We start from the raw sequence: 24943 nt of genomic DNA, 5'->3' as shown, positions 1-24943 counted from the left end.
ATCATAATTTTAAGTATAAAAAAAATTAATATATAATAAATAATTAACTCATCCCCCTAAAAAACATCCCCCTAATCCCCCTAATTTCCATATTAAGTATAAAAAAAAAAAGAAAAAAATTGCCAAAAATAGAAATTAGGGGGATTAGGGGTGAGGTTTTTAGGGCTACAAATCATTTCCCTTAAATTTAATTAAATAACTAATTTTATGCTAATTTATAAAGTTAAAAACTTGACCCGAAAAATAACATGACCCCCGAAACAAAAGCCCTATAAATCTCCTTCGCTGTCGGTCTATCCTGACTTACACTCTCATATACAGTAGCCGGTGATACAGAAATGGACGATGTAACCGTCGTCGCCGGCGAGACGACCGCCGCAGACGACGGCGACACTGGTGGTGGTGTTGATGTCGATGCGGCGGCGGCGGTGGTCGGAGAGGGAAGCGGAAGTGGAAGCAGTGGCGGCGGCCAAGTCGGGAAAAAGTCATCATCATGGGACAGAGTAAAGGGCCCGTGGTCTCCCGAGGAAGACGCGATTCTGAGTCGGCTTGTGAGCGATTTCGGGGCGAGGAATTGGAGCTTGATCGCCCGAGGAATCTCAGGAAGATCCGGGAAATCGTGCCGCCTCAGGTGGTGTAATCAGCTAGACCCTGCCGTCAAGCGCAAGCCCTTTACTGGTAATTTTGATATTCATCATTGAGAATCAAACCTAAATATACATGTGAATGTTTTATGATTTGGGTTTTTACCATTTTATTGTTTCAGAATAAGGGTTGCAAGTTACTCGTCGATTCTTTAAATGTATTTTGTGCCAAGTGTTTTGATAATCTTGTTATGCCTGATAGGTTTGATTTATCCTTTTGAGTGTATGCTTGCGATGTTCAGATTGTAATGAGTTTATTATTTCAGGGCTGATTTTTTTTTTTTTTTTTTGTTTAAAGAAGTCATGTGAAGTTTGGAAGATGATATTAATAATAGGTGAAATACAATGGTGGAATGCATTAGAATAGTATTGTTTATAATGTTGTTGTGAAAGCTCGCTGACCTAAGTGTGAAAGAAGCGATGCGAGGAGAGGCTCTGGTGCCTTGGAGGGATTTTGGGGGGTATATGGAGAAGCCTTGCTTAGGCGCAAAAGGTGAGCGCAATTAGTTCCTCGTTTTCCAGTGTTTATTATTCAATCTTTTAATCTGAGCCCTTTATTTTTGGACTTTTGTATTAAACCCCCATTACGTTTAATGCATCATACAATAGCTATGTAATTATAAATTGTTTGTGAAGCCTTAACACATACAATCAACAATTGGCGAAGGTGAGTTGTTTTCGGCAACTCTTCTCAGACCTGTTCAACTCTTATTCATTTCTTTAGTTGGTTTGTACTTTATTTGATGACTTGTGTTTTTGTTGGATTTTGGTATTTACAATGTTGGATTTGTTGGATTATTTATGTTTTTTTTTTAATGAATATTTAGTATTTGGAATGTTGTATGCATCATGATTCTTAGAAATATTGATTTTTTTTTTTTTTATCTATACTATTTATTTTTTTAAAAAAAGAAGTCATTCTTTGCCTTTGCCTTTGCCTTCGCCTTCGCCTTCGCCTTCGCCTTCGCCTTGCTTCGATGAAGCCCTCGCCTCGCGTTTAGGCGTTGGGATGCCTTGTTGCTGCAATTTGCTTTTCACATTTAAAAATACTATTAGAAATTCTTGAAGAGTTGAAGGGAAAGCATCTTATATCTAAAGAAATTTAAAAGTGCAGTAAACTTGCAAAAAGGTATGCTTTAAAAAGTAGTAAAATGATAAAAATTTTAAAATTTTAAAAGATATTGAGTTGGCTATTTAAGGAGGTCAATAGGACAGTTAGAGATTGTAAGTTAAAAACTTATGACGATCTTTATACTAGATTAGATATTTAAGATGAAAGAAAGAACATTTACAAACTTGCTAAATTAAGAAAGAAAAAAGAAGAAAAGATAGACTTTAATTACGTTATATACATAAATGTGAGGATTCAAGGTTGATGGTGAGATATGAGAAGATTAAAGAAAGAAAAGTTATCTTGAGAAATTAAAAAGCATACATTTAGAAAAATGAGGAGAGAAATATGGTAGTGTTGACTGAACTGGAGCATACAAGTTTTGTAGTCAAATGAGAGAGAAATATACGAGTACATGAAGCTGAGTGTTCAAACCAGCGCACCTCCTTATAATTCTATTGACAAAGCTGCAGGCGTGGGCTTCATTTCCCACCGGTTTCCTTGAACCAGCTCTAGTTCGTCCGGTTAACTAGTTCAATGGTGGGTTTTTCTGGTTTCTTAAAAAGAAGCTGGTTTTCAAACTCATATGGGTTAAGGGTATATCCGAATCGGAACCTAGATTGGTTCACGGGTCAACTGTCAAACCATCCAGTCCGGTTTTCAAAACATTGTTCTAAGGTAGTGAATCGACTTTTGTTGTTAAGAATTTTTGACAGTCAAACTGGTCAGTTTAGTCCGATTTTCAAAGCATTGTTCTAAGGTGGTGAATTTGCTTTCATTGTTAAAAATTGTTGACATTCTCTTGGATCTTAAAACTAATTTGAGTAAAAGTACCATTATGGCAATTGACATTCAACAGGACAGATTACAGAGGTTGGCGGGGGTTGTAGGTTGGCCCATTGAGAAATTTCGTATTTTGGGTCCCAATGGTAGAAAAGATTGGCAAAGAGGTTCCAAAAGAGCTTGTTTTCTAGATGTAGATTCACTTTGGTGCCGTCCGTGTTGTGTAGCATTCTCATTTATTATTTGTAACTTGTAAGTGCTAAAAATTCCTGTTGGAATAGCTAAGAAAATTGAAAAAATTATGAGGGACTTTCTTTGAGAAGGAAGGATGGGGTGAAGGGAGAAAAGATCATTTGGTGAATTGGGAAATTGTTTCTCTCCCCAAAGAGAAAGGGGGGTCTTGTCATTGGAAACATAGTGGCAAGGAATATTGCATTACTAGTGGAGTGATTATAGAGGTTTCCCTTATAGGGCAATTCATGATGGCATTCCATTATTAAGAGTAAATGCGGAGTTCAAGAATGGTAGGGATTTGTGCGGTTAATACGGGTAACTGTCAATCTCCGTGGAAATATATATCTAGAGTCTTTTCTTCTTTTTAGATTCCTTTCATTAGAAGTGGATAATGGTGAGTATGCTTGATTTTGGGAGAATGTTTGGATGGATGAATTGCACAATCTTCATTCATGAGGTTATGGGTAATTGAAAAGTCCATGTAACATAGAACTTGTATTACTGTGGCTACTTCTGGTTGTTTTGTTTTTGAAGCAAAATTGAGATTCAGCTAGCAGAATTCAATCCTTTCGTCTTTCTGGTGGTTTCTTGATAAGTTTGTGCATGTGTGGGTGTGTGGGTGTGTTTTTGCATGAGTGTGTGTGTGTGCAACCTGCGTTTATGTGCATGCATTCTACCTCATGAGGTTCATTCTTCCCAGAAAACTTTGGATACGGTGATATCAGTAGTCATTGTAAAAGTGTTGATCCCAATTGCATTTCAACTCAGTTTAGATCCCCATTTGACCACATTAGATGTGCAGTGTTTTCTTGCGATCAAGTCATTTTTGTTCGGTTCTTTATTACATCTGAATATCTCAACGTTTGTCAGCATGCCATGTATACATTTGTTTTTATTCCAAGTGAACAAGCAAACCAAACTGAATTTGTTGCAGATGAAGAGGATGGCATCATAGTTCAACCTTTCATCTTTGTGGTGTTTTCATAATAAGTGCATGTGTGCGTGTGCAATGAGATGCATATGCATGCTTGCAACCTCAACAAATTCATTCTCTGTAAAAAAATTGTTGATGCCAAAGGCAATTCAACTCTCACAGTTTGCTGCAATGTGCTACCAAATTAGATGTCCAGTGCATTGTTATTATCATCTATTATTTGGCACAGTTTTTTTTATTACATCTGTTATTTGGCATGGAGGTTTTTCATGCATATATTTAGTATTATTTTGAATGAACAAAGCTAAGCTGAGCTTGTTGCAGATGAAGAGGATCGCATCATAGTCCAGGCCCATACTATTCATGGAAACAAATGGGCATCAATTGCAAGGCTTCTGCAGGGGAGAACAGACAATGCAATTAAGAACCACTGGAATTCTACCTTGAGGCGCCGGTGCATGGCACGTGGCAAGTTTAAGTTGGAATCCAGCAATATGGTTGAAGATATTAGCTTGGATAAATCAAAAGCATCATCTGAAGATACTCTATCATGTGGGGATGTCAATTCATTCAAGTCCTTCGAAGGAAAAGATATCAGCTCTGGAGAAAACATGGAGGAACCGTGGGAAGACAAGGCTCAACCACAAGGTCAATCTAGTATTGAAGAAAAAGAACCGCCCACTCTTTTCCATCCTGTGGCACGTGTCAGTGCATTTAATGTATATAATCCTTTGGATGGTCAAGAAACTGTGTCATCATTTCCAAGACTGCCTATTCCCATGCAAAGGCCTTTGCTTCAAGCCGTGAGACCCAATGCTGGGATGTACAAATTGCTTGAAGGAGCTTATGGAGAGCGATTAATACCTCATCAATGCGGCCATGGTTGCTGTGGGACTGAAAGTGGGGGGAAATCTAGAAGCTCTTTGCTGGGTCCCGAGTATGTTGACTTTGCAGAGCCTCCGTTCATTCCAACTCATGAATTGGCTGCAATAGCCACTGATATAAGTAATATTGCTTGGCAGAAGAGTGGGTTGGATAATAGCAGTGTCAGAGCAGTGGAAAACCTTAATGTCAGGGTCACATCTGGAGGGCCTCTTGTACAAATGGATCATTTTGAGGAGAGCAGAAAGAATGGGCACTTGCGCTTTGAAGAGGGAAAGAACAAGTTAATAGGCATGATGAATGACGTGCTATCAACTCCAACTAGTAGGCAACCCTTTTCTGTATCAGCTAAAGTTGGAGGCCGGAGTTGATATTAGCTTGTATTCACATAAAACAATTGAACTGCAAAAGATCCATGTTGTCATCTAGGAGAAAATCAGCCAGTCATTGTAGTGATTATATTGCATGACTAACTTAGAAGTCCATGGGAAAAATCAAATCCATGAAATGGTTTTTCTAGCCAATTGCTTTTGTTGAAGTCTTATAGCTTTTCCTGTTGAAATCTTATAGCTATGGGGTTGATTTGGTGGTTGATTTTTGACAAAGGGGAAATATTAATTTATAAAGATGTATGTAGTGTGTTGTTTTATTTTGTGGCCTCTTTGTTTGATGCAATTTTGTGCTTTTAAATTGTTATATTTTGTGAAAATGTATACAGAAACTAGCAGAAGTATTTCTAGTTATGTGCGAAACCTATTACCTGCTTGTGAAATACATCCGCAGGAAAGCTATGGAGAATCTTCTTTGCATTCTTGGATTATCAGTTTGTTGAAGCCCCTTAAAATTATACATAAGCATCTGCACTCAAACATGAACACTCGCTTGCACGAAATGTGCACGTCCACATGTAAATGTGTGTGGACCTGTTTATACACATACTCATACTGTAGTTTCATTAGATTGTAATGAATTCTGCAACCATTTTGACATAATGGATTGTGGAGGTATGAACAACTTCTTCAGAGCTCAATGTTGAAAATAGCAATTGACAAGATAGCTTATGTGAACAAAATGAAGTGTTTGGCTCCGGCCTCATAATTTTCTTTCTTGGTGTTGGTAACAAGTCAGGTAACCGACAAAGGGCCCATGATGGCAGAAGAGAATGCATACTGAGTCAGCTGGTGAGCAACTTTGGGACAAGGATTTGGAGCATTGATTGCCCAAGGAATTGCCGGGAGATTGAGAAAGTCGTGTTGATTGAGGTGTTGTAATCAAGTGCAAGCCTTTACTGGTAATTAATCCTTTCCGTTATTGATCCAATTCCAACCTCTGTTTTGGATCTTCATTATAATTATTATTTGGATGTGTATGTATGAATCTTCTGACCTTTCTTTGGTTTCTGAATCAGGGGTTGCAATTATTCATCATCGACTCTTTAGAGTGTAAAATAGGGGGTTGCATTTGACATGGTTATAATAATATCATATATTTCTGAAAATGTCGACAGAAAAATAGGTGAAGTATTTTTGGTAATTATTTCTGAAACCTGTTATGACTGTTTCATAACATACTAGAGGAATGGAGAATCTTCTTTGCTCTACACCCCTTTCAAGCTATACATGCGCATCCACGCATGTGCAGAGACAGTAGTTTCCATAGATTAAATTTTCCACCATTTTGGCTTAATTTGCAATGACTTGGTTAACGTTGCTGGTATGCTTATAGGATTGTAAATCATCTACTGCTAAGTTTTTGAGTTTCCCTTGCCAGGAATACTTTACTAGCCAAATGACAAGATAGCTTATGCGAACGAAATAGATTGTTGGCTCTGGGTCACCAGCTTTCAAGAACCCTTCTCTACCCACTTTCTGGTCTTGTGAGGTAATGAATTCTCATCCCAACTCTGTTTTTTTTTTTTTTTGGGCCAATATTTGAAACTTCGGATTAAGATCTGTTGGATTCTATCGCTTATTTGTTTATGCACTTTTTTTTGAGGATGTTGGGGTTGAGATGGTGGTTGGCTTATAGCCCAACTAGCTCCAACTAGCTTGGTTGGTTGTCCCTATAGTGAAAGTTTAAAAGTAAAAGATTTGTCTAGATAAGGTTTTGATGGTGACAAATGAATCTTGGTGTTCAATAATAGTGGTTGAGTCCCTTTTCCTTGCTATTTCTGAGAAATGAAGAAGAATAATAAAAGAAAAACAACTTGAAAAGAAAGATGATGGCTTGAGGAATTTAGAAAATGAGAAGAAAACCAAAAAGCCAAGTTATATGAATATATCGTGGGTCCAGGATCCTATTTCTCCAGAATTTATGTCTCTCTTGGAGTGTTGAACAATCGGTATTGAGTGTATTTTCTGTGCTATTTCTGTGAAATGAAAAAGAATAAAGAAAAAACACCTAAAAGAAAGATGGCTTGAAGAATATAAAAAATGAGAAAGTCATAAAAATAAAAAAAAAAGTTATTTGTCATGGGCGGCCAAGAATCTTATTTTTTTCAAAATTCTATTTATTTGTTTCAATATATTCTTATTCATATAATGTGGTGAAAATCACGTAGTACTAAAATTTTGAGATATAATCTTGGGATTAAAGAAAATCGAGAATAAAATTTTAAGACAGAAGATACCGTGTGATGTAACCACCCTAATCAAATGAAAAAACTTGGTGCATATCATCGTGTCAATGTATTACTTGTGCTTTGTCAGTTTGTTGCCAAACAGTGAAAAAATATATATATATTAAAAAAAAAAAAAGGGAATTGAGCAAAACCCAAACGGAAGATTCTAGTGTACTTGCTTCCCTTTAGCCACCCCATACAATTCACATAGTTTGAGGTATTATGTAGGTCTCGTTTGGCAATATTACTTTTTATAACTTAAAAATTAAAAAGTCACAAAAAAATCAAACAGTCAATAACTTATACTAAAAAAATTAAAGATTTTTTTTTTCTTTCTATTTTTTGCATATCTTTTCGTAAAAAATTAAAAAATTATTCTAAATATACTAATTTTTTAAAATCATATTTTAGTTAAAAAATTAAGAATTATTAAAAAAGTCTGTTCCAAATGAGGGTTAGTATTATTTATTCTTATTGCTATTATTACTTGCTCCTCTTTTATTTCTTTTCTTTTGATGTGATCAAACTACAATCAAAGTGCAATTGATTCCTCAGCTGACATGTGAAACCTGCCTTTATCTTTATGGGTTTGTTCATTGTTAGTTTTCATGTCTTTTCCTCTTTCTTCATTTCTTTATCATAAAGGGTTTGTTAGGTATAATAGAAAACTGAAGTTAAAACACTCTTCTTTTAGTTTTCAGATAATTAATTTTTTTCATCTTATTATTTTTGTCTTATTAAATATTCTAATACCCAAATTTTTTAAAAATAAAAATAAAAATTATAAGTAACACTAAACATGGCCAAAGAAGGAATAATGTTAATTTGGTGGACGAGTCAGAACTTTACATGAACACAACAACACAAACAAACTAACTGATAATTTTATTTATTTATTTTTGTCATAACAGGGTTGGCAATTTGTGTTTAGCCGATATACCTGAACCATTGATCGGACACATGGGTCTTGGTGGTGGTTTTTTGGGGTCTTGGTGGTGGTTCATATACCCAACATAGTATAAATTATTTTAATTTTATTTCTTTTTTTATTTAATTTGGATCAGGTATTTGAGTGAGGATTTACAAAGCAAAAGAAAGTGAATAGGAAAAAGTGAAAGAAAAATTACCTTCTATTTCATTAGTTTTCCCCCTTTATTTTATTAGCTTTTTTTAGTCCATTCCCTTCTATTTCATTAGTTTTCCCCCATCAATTTTCTTTGAACTTCACAATTTTCTACTCAAATTTTTAAGAAGACTTACTTGTAGATCTTAATATAGATTTATTGTCCAATAGATCCTGTGAGAATTATAAACGTTTTTCATCAAACATTATTAAAAAAACGTTACTAATTATTAATAGCAACAATTCAAAAATTTTGTCACAAAAAATATCACTACTTAATAAGTTTTAGCGACAGTTTAAAAAAATCATCACAAAAAATCACTAATTTTTAACTTTTAGCGACCGTTTGAAAAAATCGTTACAAAAAAACGTTACTAACTATAAGTTTTAGCGACAATTTATCAAAAATCACGACAAAAAAGTTACTAATTATTAATTTTTAACATGTAAAAAATCGACACAAAAAATTATTTTTAGCGACGATTTTATTAAGACTTATTTTCAATAAGACTTTATAAAACTTAAGTCCAACTATTAGGACCTATTAATAATTTGTCGTATTTTTAATTCAAATATAACCTAACTAAACATCTATGTTCTTAATTTTTTTAATTTATCTTTACAGAAAATTTGAAAACTATAGTATCTATTTTGGATTTCAAAAAAAAAAAAAAACTGTAAACAATTTTTAAATTCTAGATTTTGACAAATTGCCCTAATTTGTTTTGAAAACGATTTTTCATTCTTTTGTCCCTCCTGTCTGTGTATCACATGCCACCCACCCCTACCTTCGCCACTGCTATCAACAACCATTTCCAGGATTCCTCCTCACATTAGCTACCACTTCCAATGAGTCCTCCCTTAACAACTACCTTCTGTCATCACTTTTATTCACTAACCATTTTCGATCTCTTCTCTCACTTATTTTAGTTGTCACTCGTCAAGAGTCCTAGGACAAACTAATTTTTTATTGAGTAAATTATCAATAGGTCCTAATAGTTATATTTAATTTTCATCAAGCCTTATTGAAAATAAATCTTGGTAAAATTGTCGCTAAAATTTTTTTTTTTTTGTGATAATTTTTTATATATGTCGCTAAAAATTGACAATTAGTGACTTTTTTGTCATGATTTTTATAAATTGTTACTAAAACTTACAATTAGTGACGTTTTTTTATGATAAATTTTTTCCATAAGACCTATTAGATAATAAATATATTTACTATGACCTACACGTAAGTACTTTTTTTTTTTTTTTTTTTTTTTTTTTTTTTTTTTTTTGGGCTTTTCTTTGTAGTTATGTGTTCTGATTTACCTAATATATAGAGTTGATAGATAATTAGATATATTCGAAATCTTAAAAAATTAACCGAGTGAAGAAGACTTCTAAGACCCCAAATTTGAATCTTTCAAGAAATGTAGTGGGGCGAATAATTTATTCCTTTCCCCAAACCAACTAGCTTCTACTCGGTGAGTCTTGTACAAACAAATGACTACCATAGTCCAACAAAGTTATTTGCTAGCTAAACACTGGTGTTTTGGAAAGTTTGTAAAAAGTTGGTTTTTGATTTTTTATTAATTTTTTTAATTTTTTGAAAAGTAATTTGGAAAGTTGATGAAAAGTTAGCTTTTTACTTTTTAGTTTAATATTTATTTATGGTGTCAAATCAAATTAAAATGACCAAAATACCCTTACCTAACATAAGAAATTTATTTTTTTACATAGGCCCTAATTTGTAATTTTACACCTGCGTTTTTAGCACTTGCCAAACCAATTTTCTGGCATTTTTGGCACTTGCATTTTTTGGATATTTTGTCCAAAAATGTGACTTTTTGCTATGTTTCCAAAATGACACTGAATAATTTTGTTAGAACTCACTTGTAGTGTTTGTTTGGCACATATTTTTTTTTTTTTGAGTTTTTTTTATTAAAATAGTTTTAAAAAAATAAAATAAATTAAAAAATTAATAAGATAAATGTCATAGTTAAATTATAATTATTTTATTTTTTCTCCTATAAAATTAAAAAATTTATTATGAACAAAACTTTTTAACTCTAAATTTTTAATTCTAAATTAAAATAATTAAAAAACGCTAAGATTGACTAGGTGCTGCTGTTGTTATCATGTTGCACCCGCTCTGACTTATGCACTATTCCTTAGAGCTAGGTTAGAGGTCAGTAAAATTTATAATTTGGTTTGATTTAGTCTAATTTGGTAGATTTGGATTGATTTTTTAAATTCGTAATTTAATTTCGGATTGAAAAATTAAAAATTCATACTTTACGGATCGATTTCGGATTGAACCCCACGGTTCCGGATTTGAACCAATTCGGACCGTATACAAATATCTTATACTCCCTCCGTTTCAAAATAATGGTCTCTTTTAGTGAATCTAACTTTTTTTAGTAGTACAATTATTGTACTTTAAAAAAAATTAATTTTCCAAAAATACCCTTTGATAGTATATTTTTTAGAGAATATTAATGTCATAATTGTAATTTTTATGTTATTAATGAATTTAAAAGAATGGCAAAATAAGAAATTTATATTATTTTTGTATTTGATTTTTGAAAATAGACTAATATTTTATGATAATAAAAAATAAAACAAGGGACTAATATTTTGGGACGGATGAAGTATTTATATTATATATCCTCCCTCCTAGTATCTTTTCTTATTTCATATAAAACCTAAAACTGCATAGTATCTTCTTTTATTATTTTTATTTGTTGGTTTTTAGTTTTAATTTGTAATAGTCTAAATACTTATGATGGAACTAGTTTTCTTATGGTTGTTTAAATTCTAGAACAGTATGTCGCTATTGTGGAAATATATGTTGCTATTGTGAAACTAATATGATACTATGTTTATATTTTTATGAAATTAAAATATTTTTTTTTTGTTATTTAATTATGTGAATTCGTGGTTCTAAACCGATCCAATCCGTGTTTAAATGGATTAGTTCGGATTGGTTCACGATTTAAACGGATTGAATTTGTTTCAATTTTTTAGGAACCATATATAACGGATTAGTCCTAGTTTTACCTTAATCTGAACCAATCCGAACCATGCTCACCCCTACTATTCCTCTGGTACTTTGATTGGCCCTTCGTCCGGGGTTGTTTGAGATGTGTTATATAAGTGTACTTTTTGATTTTTTGGTTAAAAAAGTAGGAAAAAAAAAAGACATATGTTTATGATAACTTTTTAACTTTTTACAAAAAAAAATATATATATGTAATAAAATATTATAATAAAATCAAAATGACCATTATACTTTTGTTGTCTTTTTTATTTTTAACTTTTTTACTTTTAGATAGTTGAATTCAAAGGGCACAATAATAATTTTGCTCTCTAAACTTCTCTTACAAGCTTCTTCCAAATAGCATGAAATTTTTGACTTTTTAAATAAGTTTTTAACTTTTTAACTTTTTGTAGGTTATCTATTATACCTTTCAGACAAAGTAGGTTTATGTGGGGACGTATTTCGCGAATGACAACACGTAGCTAAGGTGACGTCGAAGTGTCAGCCGAGGTGCCACGTGGCTTAGTCATGTACCGAGGTGATCTCGGCTAAGCCGAGGTTATCTGCAGAGATACCGGAATCCGAAATGAGCGTATAAAGGACAAGAGTCCTAGAATTGGGGATGCTCTTAGTCTGGATAAAGATAAGGCTCTAAAAGAGTTTATCTCTATCTAAATGAAGGCCCAGGATGAGCATTGAGCTTGAGTCCATTGAAGTAAGACTTCTAATGAGATCAGATCACTGCAGATTATAAAAGCAACCCACTCTTGTGGGTCTGAGGTATGTTCTTTATTAGGAGTTTAAGCACAATTTGCTATCTTTGAGAGATATTGATTACTAAAGTGATCGTCAGAGTGCCCCCGGGTGGACGAACCACCGCTGGATTCTCATCTTCTTATGTAGGTTGTTGGGTTTAATCTATTCTGTCAGTACTCTCTAGCTGAGTTTCCCATTTGGTTGTATGGTCAGAAATCAACACTCACAGTTCTTATCAGATAGAACCTTGTCCTTTCTTCGCTCATTTATTGATTGTTCTTATCAGAAATTGGAAGCAACATTTGATCATTTCAAGAAATTATGATTTCTAAGCAAAAGCACTAACATTTATGATTTATAGATCGAGAATTTTTTCCTAAATAGTTCCAATGCTTTTAAAACCTCCAAAAGACTTCTCAAACTTAGGTGTTCTTCCTGGAAACCATATGCCACATAAATTATTTTCTATTTGAGTAATTACAGGAGAACTTTTTCTTGTATTTTCCATTTCATACTTGAGAAGAAAGAGAGTGAGTGCGATCTACTTGAGAAGAAAGAGAGTGAGTGCCATGGCGGATGTCGAAGGAGGAAAAGTCGGAGAGGAGTGACAGCCGACAAGAGCCATGAGAACGGTGGCCAGCGACGATCAAAGCCCTCGCCGCCTCTGATAGAGAGAGAGAGAGAGAGTGAATTAGACCTAGGAAGAAAGAGAGGGGGTTTGAGAGAGAGAGAGAGAGAGAGAGAGAAAGAGAGAGAGAGACGCGTGATTTAATATGTGGGTATTTTGATATTTTTATTTTAGGATAAAAATGTAATATAAAAACAATTCATTAAGTGTGTGGACTGAGGTAATATGATATGTGAAAATAGAACTTTTCTCAAAATAGGTTAAAAATTGACTTTTAACTTTTTTGACATGTTGCCAAAATAGCCCTCAATTAGATTATATACATATAATTTAAGAGAATTCCTTCTATATGCACCATTATGCACCTTGTTTGATATTTTTTTAATACATGTTACGCATTTTTATGAATATTGTTACATAATTTTTTTTGATAAAATTACAATAATTATAACTTCATTAAAAAATATAACATTTATTACAAAAACAAATATTAATAAAATATGAATCAAAGAGATTTTTATATTTTAAATGGATACTTACCAATCAGTCTTATACACTAGACTTATTTATTTACAGGTTCTAATTGATAAATTTATGACTGTAAATTTATTTATTAAAATATGAGAGATTGATAAATTTATTAATAAAATTTAATGAATAAGAAATCTAAAAAATAATACCAATTGATAATTTACCCTAATTTAAAACTAGAAGGGAGGACCACCATGGGTTGGTGATTATTTTTTTTTTAGTTTTTTCAAGGCAATGTTCACGCTATAAGGCAGCACCGAGCATAAGTCTAAGGACCTCTCAGCTGAGGGTGGTCCACAACTTGGGTCAATGCCCACTGGTAGTGCCTTTGTCCCTAATTTGATCCTCTCACACTTTTGAGAGATTTTGATACCATGTTATGCGCGTGATTAAGCAATGTCTGCTCGTGTCAATCGGATCAATGAGATTGTGTAAAAAAAAATGAAATGGATAAATGAACAAATCTAAATGCATTGAAAATTATTGTGAAATAAAATATAGATATGTGAATCTCATAAATTATCTTGTATATGTGTATCATTTGCTAAGATCTTTTGTGCCCTTAACATATAGTTGTATGACAAACATTATCTTAGGTCACGTTTGAAAGCCTATTTTTTTAGTAATTTTTTGATTAAAATAAGATGTAAAAAAATTAGTATATTTGGGATGACTTTTTAAATTTTTAAGAAAAGATATACAAAAAGTAAAGAGAAAAAAATCTTTGACTTTTTAGTATAAATTACTGACTTTTTAATTTTTAAATTAAAAAATAATATTACCTTAGGCCTCGTTTGGGAACATACTTTTTTAGTAACTTTTTTACTTTTTGGCTAAAATATGATGTAAAAAAAAACTAGTATGTTTGGGATGACTTTTTAACTTTTTACTAAAAAATGTGCAAAAATTAGAGAGAAAAGAGAATTTTTGATTTTTTTATATAAGTTGTTGACTTTTTGACTTTTTAAATAATTTTTTGACTTTTTAACTAAAAAAATTAATTGTCAAACGAAGCCTTAGTCTAAGTAGCTGAAACCACTCAAGTTAACTTTATCTGCTCAATAGTTATTGCGATTATTGATTCAGAGTTATTATGACAGCGTGTTGAGTTAGGCCTGGTTTGGGTATCCATAAAAAAGTTAAAAAGTTAAAAATTTACTCAAAAAATTAAAAAGTTATCACTATTCACTCAAAAAATATTAAAAAATTAATTTTACACAATCTTCCTTTTCAAACAACTCTAACGGCACAACAGCGGAGCTGACATTTGGGAAAAATTTCTCTTGTTTAGGTGTACAAATAGCACGGTGTTGTTCGGCCTGTGGGGACCCATCACGGGTCTCTTTTTAATAATCTGAACCGCCTAATGTATAGAACTCGTCGAGTATTATATGCTTGTAAAAATCACATTGACTATATATCGATAACTATATGATCAAATCAGTTAAAATTTATAAAATGGATGGTGTTATAGTTAACGGTTGAAAACAAACTAATCTAATCAAATAGCTATCGATATCCGATCAACGTAATTTTTTACAAAAATATAGTACTCAACGAGTTTTACACATTAAATGGTTTTGATTAGCAAAACGGGACCCATGATAGGCCTCCACGGGCCGAAAGCACCTCCAATTCAATGCTCGAAAAGCAGGGAATCATTTCCCAGCCTCTACACTACGAACGCTGTCCCTCAATTCAGTCTATTGTACAGCCTATTCCATCTAATCTTTTTCTATACACTAATTTATATAATTTTTTAATACACATTTTTTTTTATAAAAAGTTAAAAAGTTATCCCAAACAATCATTTTTTTTCCTCAATTTTTTAATCTAAAAAATCAAAAATTACACTTATTTAGAACACTCCAAACAACCCCTCAGTCTCAATGTATTGAATAATAAGCTGAACCCTTCGTTAAGCTTAATAGTCGAGTAGGCTATTTGGTTTGCATTTTGTAATCAGTTTTTTAATTCTTTTTCAAAAAACAATTTGATATTAAAACAATAATTTTGAATTTTAAAAATTATTTCTGCCTCCCAAAATAATAAAACTATAAAAAAAATGATCAATTTTTTTTTTTAAATTTTTTTCACCAAATATATTTAAACTTATAAAAAGAATTGAAAATCAAACCAAATAGAATCGTCTTTCCTTTTCTTTTTTTTTTCCCTTTTTTTTTTTAAAGTAATGCATAAGAAAAAATTATTTTGTGATCCAAGGACACCACATGGTTATATCCCTAACCAATCATGAACTATTATCTCCCTTACCGTATTCTCCAATCATCCAATGTAAAATTATATATTATAGCTTCAACAATATTACAAACTCAGAATTTATCCACAAAAAAAAAGAGAAAAAAATCAATAACTTAGATTTGTTTCATATTTGAATCTTACAATTCATGAATTCAATCTCTACTATACAAACACATTCGAAATAAATTCAAAATCAGTAAAGGTAAGTTCATAATATTTTACCATACAAACACATTCGAAATAAATTCAAAATCGGTAAAGGTAAGTTCATAATATTTTTCTTTTAACCTTTCCACTAATCACAACATAATGAGATGTTATATGTTTGTCTCGTATTACCAGGCCCGGCCCTGAGATTTTCGGGGCCCAAAACCGATAATCAACTAATAAATTTCTGGGACCCTTCACATTTTTTTTTTCATTGAATGGAAAAAAATTTTGAAAGTAAAGGACAAAAGATTTGTGTTAAAATCACAAAAAATACTTAGCATTACATTACAATAACTAATAAGTATCGCTTGATCCTCCATCTTCTTGTATTTTTAGAAGCAAATAAATAAATCATACTTGCATAATCTAATTTTTTTACAAAATCATTTTCAATGAATAACAATGCTAATTATTTTAAATGGACCTTTCAATTTCTTAATGGATTAATTTATTTTAAGTTAATTTGGGCTTTCCTTAATTTTTTTTAGACTTAAAATATATTTAATATATTAGACTAAACTATAATAGGAGAGACCTTTTTTTGAGTCTATTTTCAATGGATAACAATGTTAATTTTTTTTAAATGGCCTTTTAATTTTTTAATAGGTCAATTTATTTTAAGTTAGTTTGGGACTTTTTTAATTTTTTTAAACTTAAAACAGACCTAATATATTACACTAATAGGAAGGAACCTATTTTTTTAGTTTATTTTGAGGGCTCTAGGCCGGCGCTGCGTATTACCAAATAACTTATGCTTGAGACCTAGTAAATAATTTGTGTTGTGTACGACTTATTCGAGTTTTGAATGATGAATTGAAATGAATTTTATTTTTTTTTATCAAGATTAATTGAAATGATGAAGTATTCATTTTTTTGGAAAATTTGAGAAGTAGCTTGGGGTTGCTTTGCCGCAATCAGTGAATCAGTAAACAAACGCGTTAACTTTACAAGACTCGTCAAAGACGTTGAATATAATATTCAAAAATGGTAAACGAAAGTGGGACCCCCAAGAAAAATCCTCGCAATATTAACGGGGTCACTCGCTGTTTATGTGCACACAGTTTCTACACCCTAATTTCGCATTCTTTGCTCAAACCAAAAAAATCACCACTTCCAAGTTTTTTTTTAAAGGGAAAGTCTAATATACACTTTTTAAAAATTTATTATATGCATTTTTAATAATGTTATTTTGTTAGTTAGAATTTATAAATTTTTTAATTATATTTTATATTATGTTTAGTTATGATATTTTTTAAAAAATATTTTGACTCAAATTATTAAAATTATATTATTTTTTTAATTATAAAATACATTTAATACACACCCTACACCTCATAGTGTATCCCTTTCCAAATTGTGGTTTTTTCTAACACTTCTGTCACACAACATCAAAAAGTAATTCATTTTACATCTTTTTTTTTTCTTTTTCTTTTTTTACAAAAAAAAACTTGGGTGTACATTGCACATCATATATAATCCTATATAAAAGTATATCAATTTTCACAAATTTATATAAGTGATTTCACAAAAATACATAAGTACAATACAAATTCGTGTAATCACATAAATTTTCACGAATTTACATAAATTTATAATCAACTTATATATTTTTGTGTGACCATTTATAAAAATTTACATAATTTTGTGTATTGTATACGGTATGCATTACACATTGAAGCATTTTCCTTTATATGTGAGATCTTTGTATTCAATGAGTGATGGTTATTTGATTAATATTTTGATCTTAAAATTGATAAAATGAAAATAAGAGAAGAAAAATTACACAGTATAAGTGAGTGTCTCATCCGTTAAGTTAATTCTGTGGTCTTTATTTAATTACCATTAAGGTTTCAAAAAAGTTTATGAGTTTTTATGGATTCCCCTCCTCCTCCTCCTCCTCTTTTTTTATTTTATTTTATTTTTTATTTTTACCTCTCCTTCTTTTATTTTTTATTTTTAACCTCTTACTTAAATAGATATAATAAACCCTCTAAATAAATACACATAATAATATAGTATTACTAATAAATGTTATGGGGTATAAGAAAAAGACAAACAAAAAAAATTACAATAATTTTCACTCATTTCAAACATTGTTCACAAATTTCAGAGAATTTTTAACCTTATACTTATTTTCACAATATTTTTTTTTATCTCAATTTCAATATTAATTAGTGACCCGAAAACACTTGTTAACATTTTTTTTTATAAAACCTACTATCTAATAACAAATATCATTATACATTTTTTTATTTTTTCTTGTCTTCAAGTATCATTACCAAATCAATCCAAACCAATCCAAATTAAATCAAATCAAGTCTTAAATTTCATCAAATGAGATCCATTGTATGAATCATTTTCATCCATTTGACTCTATCCAAAATCATTTCATTAATTAAATTAAAGAGATTCGTATCTCTACTCGGCTTTACTTTTTTTCCCTCCGAAAATAATAATTTAAATTCATTTTGATGAAAAGATTAGGCAGAAGAGAAGAAGGGAGGGAATATCTCTTGATCAATCATTCAAGAAATTATTAGGTGCCTTAGGCTATCATGTATTCTTACTCTCAACCAATTATTAATTTTTATGCTCTTGTTATTTTCCTTCATCAATAAAAATCAATAGATTTCACCTTCTTCATTAATTATATTCAATTTGTGACGCCACATGACTATGTGCCTATTTGGTGCAGCTTAAAAGCTGCTTATTTCAGCTTTCAGCTTAATTTAAGTTATTTTGATGTGTTTGATTTAACTTAACAATGCAGCTTATAATTTTTTGTAAGTCAGAAATCAGCTTATTCTTGGAGTGGGGCGGGAGATGCTTAATTTATAAGTCAAAAATCAGCTTATGTTCATAATTATAAGCTATAAACTATTAAGACATAAGGTATAAGCACTTTCCCACAGCTCTACCAAACAGGACCTATGTTCCTAGAGCACCAATTAACTTCTCCAATTTCTAATCCACAGTCTCTATTTTTGTCAATTTTTTCAAGAATTTAAACCAAAAAATTGATTTGATAAAACTCATCTCAATAGTGGCAATCAATTTTTTCATTATTTTTTTTAAAAAATATCTAACCTATTCTCAAAATCTCTTTTAAGCCATTCCTCTGTGTGTGTGTGTGTGTGTGTGTGTGTGTGTGTGTGTGTGTGTGAGAGAGAGAGGGGGGGGATCATTTTCAATTTTTTTTATCTTTTAACAATTTTATTAAACTTAAATGATTTTTTTTATATTAAAAATTGTGAAAATTTTGATTATAATGTGATTTCCTAAAATATTTAGTGAAAACTTGATCTGATACAAATTTAATAAAAGAATTAGATTTTATTTCACCTTAATTTTTATGAAATTAAATTTGATAGAAAAATTAGAGATATTCTTGACCGACTAATTAGATAAACCCAATGACGTATTGATCTTCCAAGGAAGGCAATGCATCTCAGTTGGATAAATCATCATCAACACCGTATGATGTTCCCTAAAATTTTGCAAATCAAGATCCAATCACTCATGACGGTGTAAAATTCCCAGATAACATACCACCAACACCTTCTAACTCTTTAGGCCCGTTTGTTTGGGTTATCGAGAGAGGATTGAGATTGATAGTAAGGTAGAACTACTATATGGAGTGTTTGTTTTGAGAGATGGGGGGACTCCTAATCCCTTAATATTAGTAAAGGCATTGGAAAGGGGATTAGGATGAAGGAAGTAGAGATGACATTAGCAAAATAGTGAGGGGATTAGAAATTTTTTTATTTTTTATATATTGAGAATTTTTTTTAAAAATATTAATGTTTAATTTTTTATATTTTTTTATTTATTTTATTATTTTTAAAAAAATAATTTAACAATTTCTACACTAACAACTATCATTAAAACAAACACAATTTTACTTAATCCCCTCACTATCAATCCCCTCACTAACAATCCCCTCGCTATGAATCCCTTCCATTCTACCTCTGAAAACAAATGGGGCCCCATGCCCCTCTTGGGAAGTGGGTTATAATCCACTTTTCAGATTATAACCCACTTCATTTCTCAAAAAAAAACTATTTATAAACAGCTTTTAACCAAAAGGCTGATTACAATCTCAATAAAATCATTCAGTGTGTTTGGTTTGAGTTTTCTGGATTAAGTTTTTTGAAAATTGACTTTTTGAATTTTCGTATTTTTTTGTTTTTAGCTAATATTTTTTAAATTTTAAACATTTTTTTTACTTTTTTAGCTGCACTTTACTTAGATGTATCTAAAAACTAAAAAACTTATAAAAAAATATTTTAAAAAACTAATAAATACATAAAAATACATAAAATATATTGAATTCTTGTATTTTTTTTGTATTTTTGGTATTTAGTGAATTTTTAAAAGATTTTTTTTATAATTTTTTTACTTTTTAGATGTATTTTAAGTGTGTCTAAAAAGTAAAAAAATTACTTAAAATATTTAAAAAATCAGTAAAAATATAAAAAATAAGAAAGTAAAATTTTTTAAAAAATATTTTTTGAAAAGTGAAATCTATCTGCCACCTCACTCTGCATCTCTCTCTCTCTTCCATGGCAGTGTCTCACTCGAACTTCTCTGTACCAAAACCATGACTCTTTCCCTGTCTAAAAAACAGTTTATTTAGCCTGAATTAAAATAGCACACTTTTTTTATTTTTTTTAATTATATATATATATATATATTTTTATATTTTTATGGCATTGTTTGAAAAGCGGGTTTGGGGCTAAAATAATTACAAAAAATAAAATAGTTTTTTTAGTTTTAATAAGATAAAACATCACATCCAATCTATAACCATTATATTTTTTTTCTAAAAAAAAAATTAAAAATTCTTCTCAAATCAAACTTTTTAGCTCTAAGTTAAAATAGTCAAAAAAAAGTTAAAAAGTCAACTCACTTCCCAAACCAAGCCTATCTATCTTCTTATAAAAAATTTAAAAATAAACTAATCAAATGCATCCTAAATCATCTAAAAAAATAATTTGAGATGTTTTAAATAAGTATATTTTTTACTTTTTATAAAAAATATGTGAAAAAATAAAGAAGAAATGTTGATTAGTGTGATAAAAAAAAGAAGAAAAAAAGAAAAGAAAAAAGAAGATAGATTAAAATTGGGGATGCCAAACCACCCCCAAGTCTCCATCTAGTCTCTTGTTTTCTTCCTTGAAGCTTCCACTGTTCTCGTCCCATCCCAGTCTCTGCATTTCACACAACGCAAGTTAAAACTTTTGAAACTTCCCAATTTCTCTTCACACAATTCTTACTCTCTCTCTTTCTCGATTTTTGATATATCACACAAACTGGAGTTAAAAAGGTCACCTAATCCATTACCCACTTCCATAAATTCCCTGTATTTAATCTCTCCTCTGCTCAATAATATATACAGATTCAAGTCTAGATTAAAGCTTCAATCTTTAGACCCTTTTGGGTGCTCTGTTTTTGCCTCAAATCCAACATTTCGCTTCTGGGTTTTTTTGAAATGGCAAGTGTAGACATCTCCCACATCGACTTAGAATCCGGCGGTGGTCACCGCCGCCGCTCCTCCGCTGTGAACGACGGCCACAATGAAAACAGCGACGACGAGAGCGTCTGTTTTTCCGACGCCGACGAGGGTTCTTGTTTCTACTCCACGGCCGATGGATCGTACGATGATTACAGCATTGCCTGTGGGTCTGATCATGAGATTGGAGTTTCGGAGTCCCGGAGGTTGTCGTCGGCGTCGGAGTCGGATTGTTCGGTGGATATCGAAACTGGGATTCGTAAAGTTAAGGTGCATTTGAGGAGAGTAGAGAGAGATTGTCGAATTTGTCATCTGAGTTTGGTGAGTACTGCTCAACCTGAGTCTGGAATTGCTATTCAATTGGGTTGTTCTTGCAAGGGTGATTTGGCTGCTGCTCATAAGAATTGTGCAGAGACTTGGTTCAAGATTAAAGGAAATAAGTGAGTAAAGCTCTAATTTTTATGCTTTTTGTTGGAATTTTAATTGCATTTTTTGGTTTAATTTGATGTTTCATGATGAATTTAATATAGAATTTATTCAAGTTATGATTTTTATGAAAAATAAAGATTGAGAATGTAGTAAGGAGTGAGGCTGACATGTAATGTGATTTGTGCCTATATTTTTGTTTTGTTTTTTTTTCTCTCATCATATCATTACGACTCTTTAGATTTTCAAAATTATAGCTCTTTATCATTGTTGTTTTATGAAATGGGTTGTCAGTGAAATTACTGTTATATCTTCTAGGCTGTGTTTGGTTGGGAGATCAGAATAAGAGTATTGGTGTGTGGTAATATCATATGCTCTGTTCTTGGGGATTCAGTTGTTTTGATTAATGAAATTTAAAAAAAAATTAAAAAAAGTTAAAGAAGATTGTGCTAATCAAAGAATATGAGGAAAAAGTAAAGGAAGCGAGTAAAGCAGTAGGAATAATTAGTTGTTTCTAAGCATACCGACGATTCTTTTCTATTTTGTGCTTTTTTCAAAGTTTAGAAAATCTTTATCGTATATTTGAGATTCTTTCTTTTCTTTATGAAAGTGGAGAAATTGACCCCTTATTGATATACTAGTGAAATTGCTCGTGATAGAAGACACTTCATTGTTCATAAAGCAACACTTACCATTAGATTTATTCAATCTTTTAACTTATGGGTTTAAATTTTTTATGCCGTATATGCAGATTTGAGACTTCCTTTATTAGTTTATATCTGATGATCGCAACTTTGCCAATGTGCATAATCTAAGATTTTAAGCCTCGGTACACACCCAATTTACAGTACAGATTTTGTAATACTCGATATGATTTATCGTACTTTTGTCTAATTGTGTGTTGATAGTACCATGTGTCATTTTGATCGGTATCAATGTCGTGAGTCACCGTACCACTTTCGACACCATTTCTTGAAAACAAAAAATTCAGTTTCACTTTTGATACCGTGTTGTGTCATTTGATGAGACACCACTAGTATTTGAGCTTCTCTTTTTTTTTTTTTTTGGTTGAAAAAGAGAAAAAACGAATGGCCAAAATGGGCTGAACCAAAGTCATTATCCACATCAAACTTGATTACATCAATTGAAAGCTGGTTTTGATACGATAGCTTGAGAACAATCCAAACCTATTAGATCAACCCTGTGACCTAATTAGATTATTCTTGGGCAATGTAATAGATCCATCATCAAGAAAGGACCATTAAAGAAAATAGAATTCATCAGCACAATTTAAAGGCATGAAATACTACAATTTTTTGATATGATTGTTGCAATTTTTTATCTTTATTGTGAGGATGACTTCCCTTGGTTATGCATTTCTGCAGCTAGGTTTCTTAATAACATTTTCAATATGTGCATATAATTTGTAGATAATTTAACTTCTTAATAGCATTACCTATTAGATAAGAAACACAAGCACGGACACACATTTTCAAAAAATATAGTACACGACACATTGGGGATACGTGCAAAACATATAATTTTACATATTTATTATGTCATATTTTAAAATATTTAATATTTATTTTGTGTCAAATATTTAATTCTATCAAATTTATCAACCTTAAGTATGCTCTTTTAGTAAAAAAAAAAAAATAATAATTACTTCATTTATAATTTTTAATGTTTTGAAAAAAATGGTCCCCAATGTGTCCCTAACATGTCTGATCTGTCCCAATGTGTTCGACTCTCTTCAGCATGTTCGACACGTGTTCGGAGTGTGTTTGATGCATGTCCAATACGTGCGCCAGGTTTAACCACACACTTGAAACGTAGCCCAAAAAGTCGAGGGAATGAAGAATATGAACTTTCTACTTTGGATTGAGGGGCTCGTTACTTCAATTAAGATAATGAAAAACGAGCTATCAGATTGGTATCTGATAATATTCATGTCATAAGTGATTCAATGTTCTAAATTATTTTATGTTTTGAGTTTAGGTCTTCCCTCCTTCATGGAAGGTTTAACTTCTGGTCTTTGCGTCATAGGCTCCTCATATGCGCTTTATATGAATGCCTCGGCAATCGTTGCTTGTGTCAAGTGCTGCTCAAATGAGCTTTAATTTTGTAATTTATTACTTGGAACATGTATTTCATGTTAATTTTTTTAGTTCTGAAATTGTTGTGCCGCTTAAAATGGTAATGTCATGAGGTATTAATATTGAATTTCTATTGAAATTGTTGTGCCGCTCCCAAACATTTTTTTTATCTTATTTTCAGATCACTTCAAAAGTAAATTGAAATTTCATCATGACCCAGTTTTTGTTTTTGTCATATGCCATCACCAATATGGACTATGCATTATCATGCCAAAATTGGGAATGCAACTTTAATAAAATCCATATATGCTTCACCGTCGTTGTTTTTTTTTTTCGGTTAACATACTTCATTTTGTATAATGTAGTCGTAGATCTATACAAATTGGTATTTTTGTTGGCCTATAATATTACATGTTTTGTTTGTTTCGTTATTTATCTTAGTCTTGCTCTACATTTCAGGACCTGCGAAATTTGTAATTCAGTCGCACAAAATATTTTAAGTGCAAATGAGGTTGTCGAGTCAACACAACAGACGAACGAGACCGATGCCACAGCAACAAACACTGCCCCAGCATCAGTACCTCCAACTGAAGAGACTCGAAGCTGCTTGAACGGTCACCGCTGTGTGAATTGCCTTCTCGCTTGCATGGTATTCGCCTTTGTCATATCTTGGCTCTTTCACTTCAACATCCCATCGTAAAAATCACGCATGCGAGTTATCGTCTGTAGAGGGTGAAAACCCTGTGAAAGAGACTGCCAAAATACAAAATTTCGCAGAATCATATAGGTTGTGCCTCTATACTTACCTACAGTTGAATCAGTATTTGAGTGTGCTTCTAAGTATCAAATCGATCGGGTTTTCTTATTCTGTTTTATGGTATCTCTTGTTGGTTTTTCCATGTAACAGTTTAAAAATTACTATATTGAAATCATAAGACCATCTCCAATGCACTAGGCATATAATACTTGTTAGTTAAAATGCCTAGTGTGATTCACTTTTTTTAATTCCAATGCACTAGGCATATGATTAGGCATTTTGGCTCAAGTCATATTCACTAGCTACATGTAGCTAGCCTTCAACGCTAGGCAAAATGTATTCAATCATTAGGATCATTTCCCTCCATCTTTGTTGTTAACGTGGCATTCTATAAAATTAATAGTATTTG

The 24943-nt window shown here is 31.5% G+C and overlaps 2 protein-coding genes and 1 long non-coding RNA gene across 3 annotated transcripts; all 3 read left to right on the top strand.

Annotated features, from left to right (window-relative positions):
* The first annotated feature begins 248 nt into the window (after nucleotides 1–248).
* On the top strand, nucleotides 249–5241 carry LOC114320549 (transcription factor MYB1-like). The gene is made up of 2 exons (XM_082891338.1): nucleotides 249–678; nucleotides 4031–5241. The coding sequence occupies exons 1-2, from the start codon at nucleotides 339–341 to the stop codon at nucleotides 4957–4959; spliced, it is 1269 nt and encodes a 422-aa protein (XP_082747464.1). The 5' UTR covers nucleotides 249–338; the 3' UTR covers nucleotides 4960–5241.
* Nucleotides 5242–5716: 475 nt separating this feature from the next.
* Nucleotides 5717–6746, top strand: LOC145801099 (uncharacterized). Its single transcript, XR_014341994.1, has 2 exons — nucleotides 5717–5879; nucleotides 5997–6746. It is a non-coding gene; the product is annotated as an uncharacterized LOC145801099 (long non-coding RNA).
* A 14086-nt stretch (nucleotides 6747–20832) lies between these two features.
* LOC114320550 (uncharacterized) lies at nucleotides 20833–24642 on the top strand. The gene is made up of 2 exons (XM_028267618.2): nucleotides 20833–21695; nucleotides 24237–24642. Exons 1-2 carry the CDS (start codon nucleotides 21235–21237, stop codon nucleotides 24475–24477), a joined length of 702 nt encoding a protein of 233 aa, XP_028123419.2. The 5' UTR covers nucleotides 20833–21234; the 3' UTR covers nucleotides 24478–24642.
* The last annotated feature ends 301 nt before the right edge of the window (nucleotides 24643–24943 follow it).

The sequence above is a fragment of the Camellia sinensis genome, chromosome 10 (genome assembly GCF_055761805.1).
Source record: "Camellia sinensis isolate YWXY chromosome 10, ASM5576180v1, whole genome shotgun sequence".
NCBI classification, from domain to species: Eukaryota; Viridiplantae; Streptophyta; class Magnoliopsida; order Ericales; family Theaceae; genus Camellia; species Camellia sinensis.
This window is presented reverse-complemented; position numbering and strand designations above follow the sequence as displayed.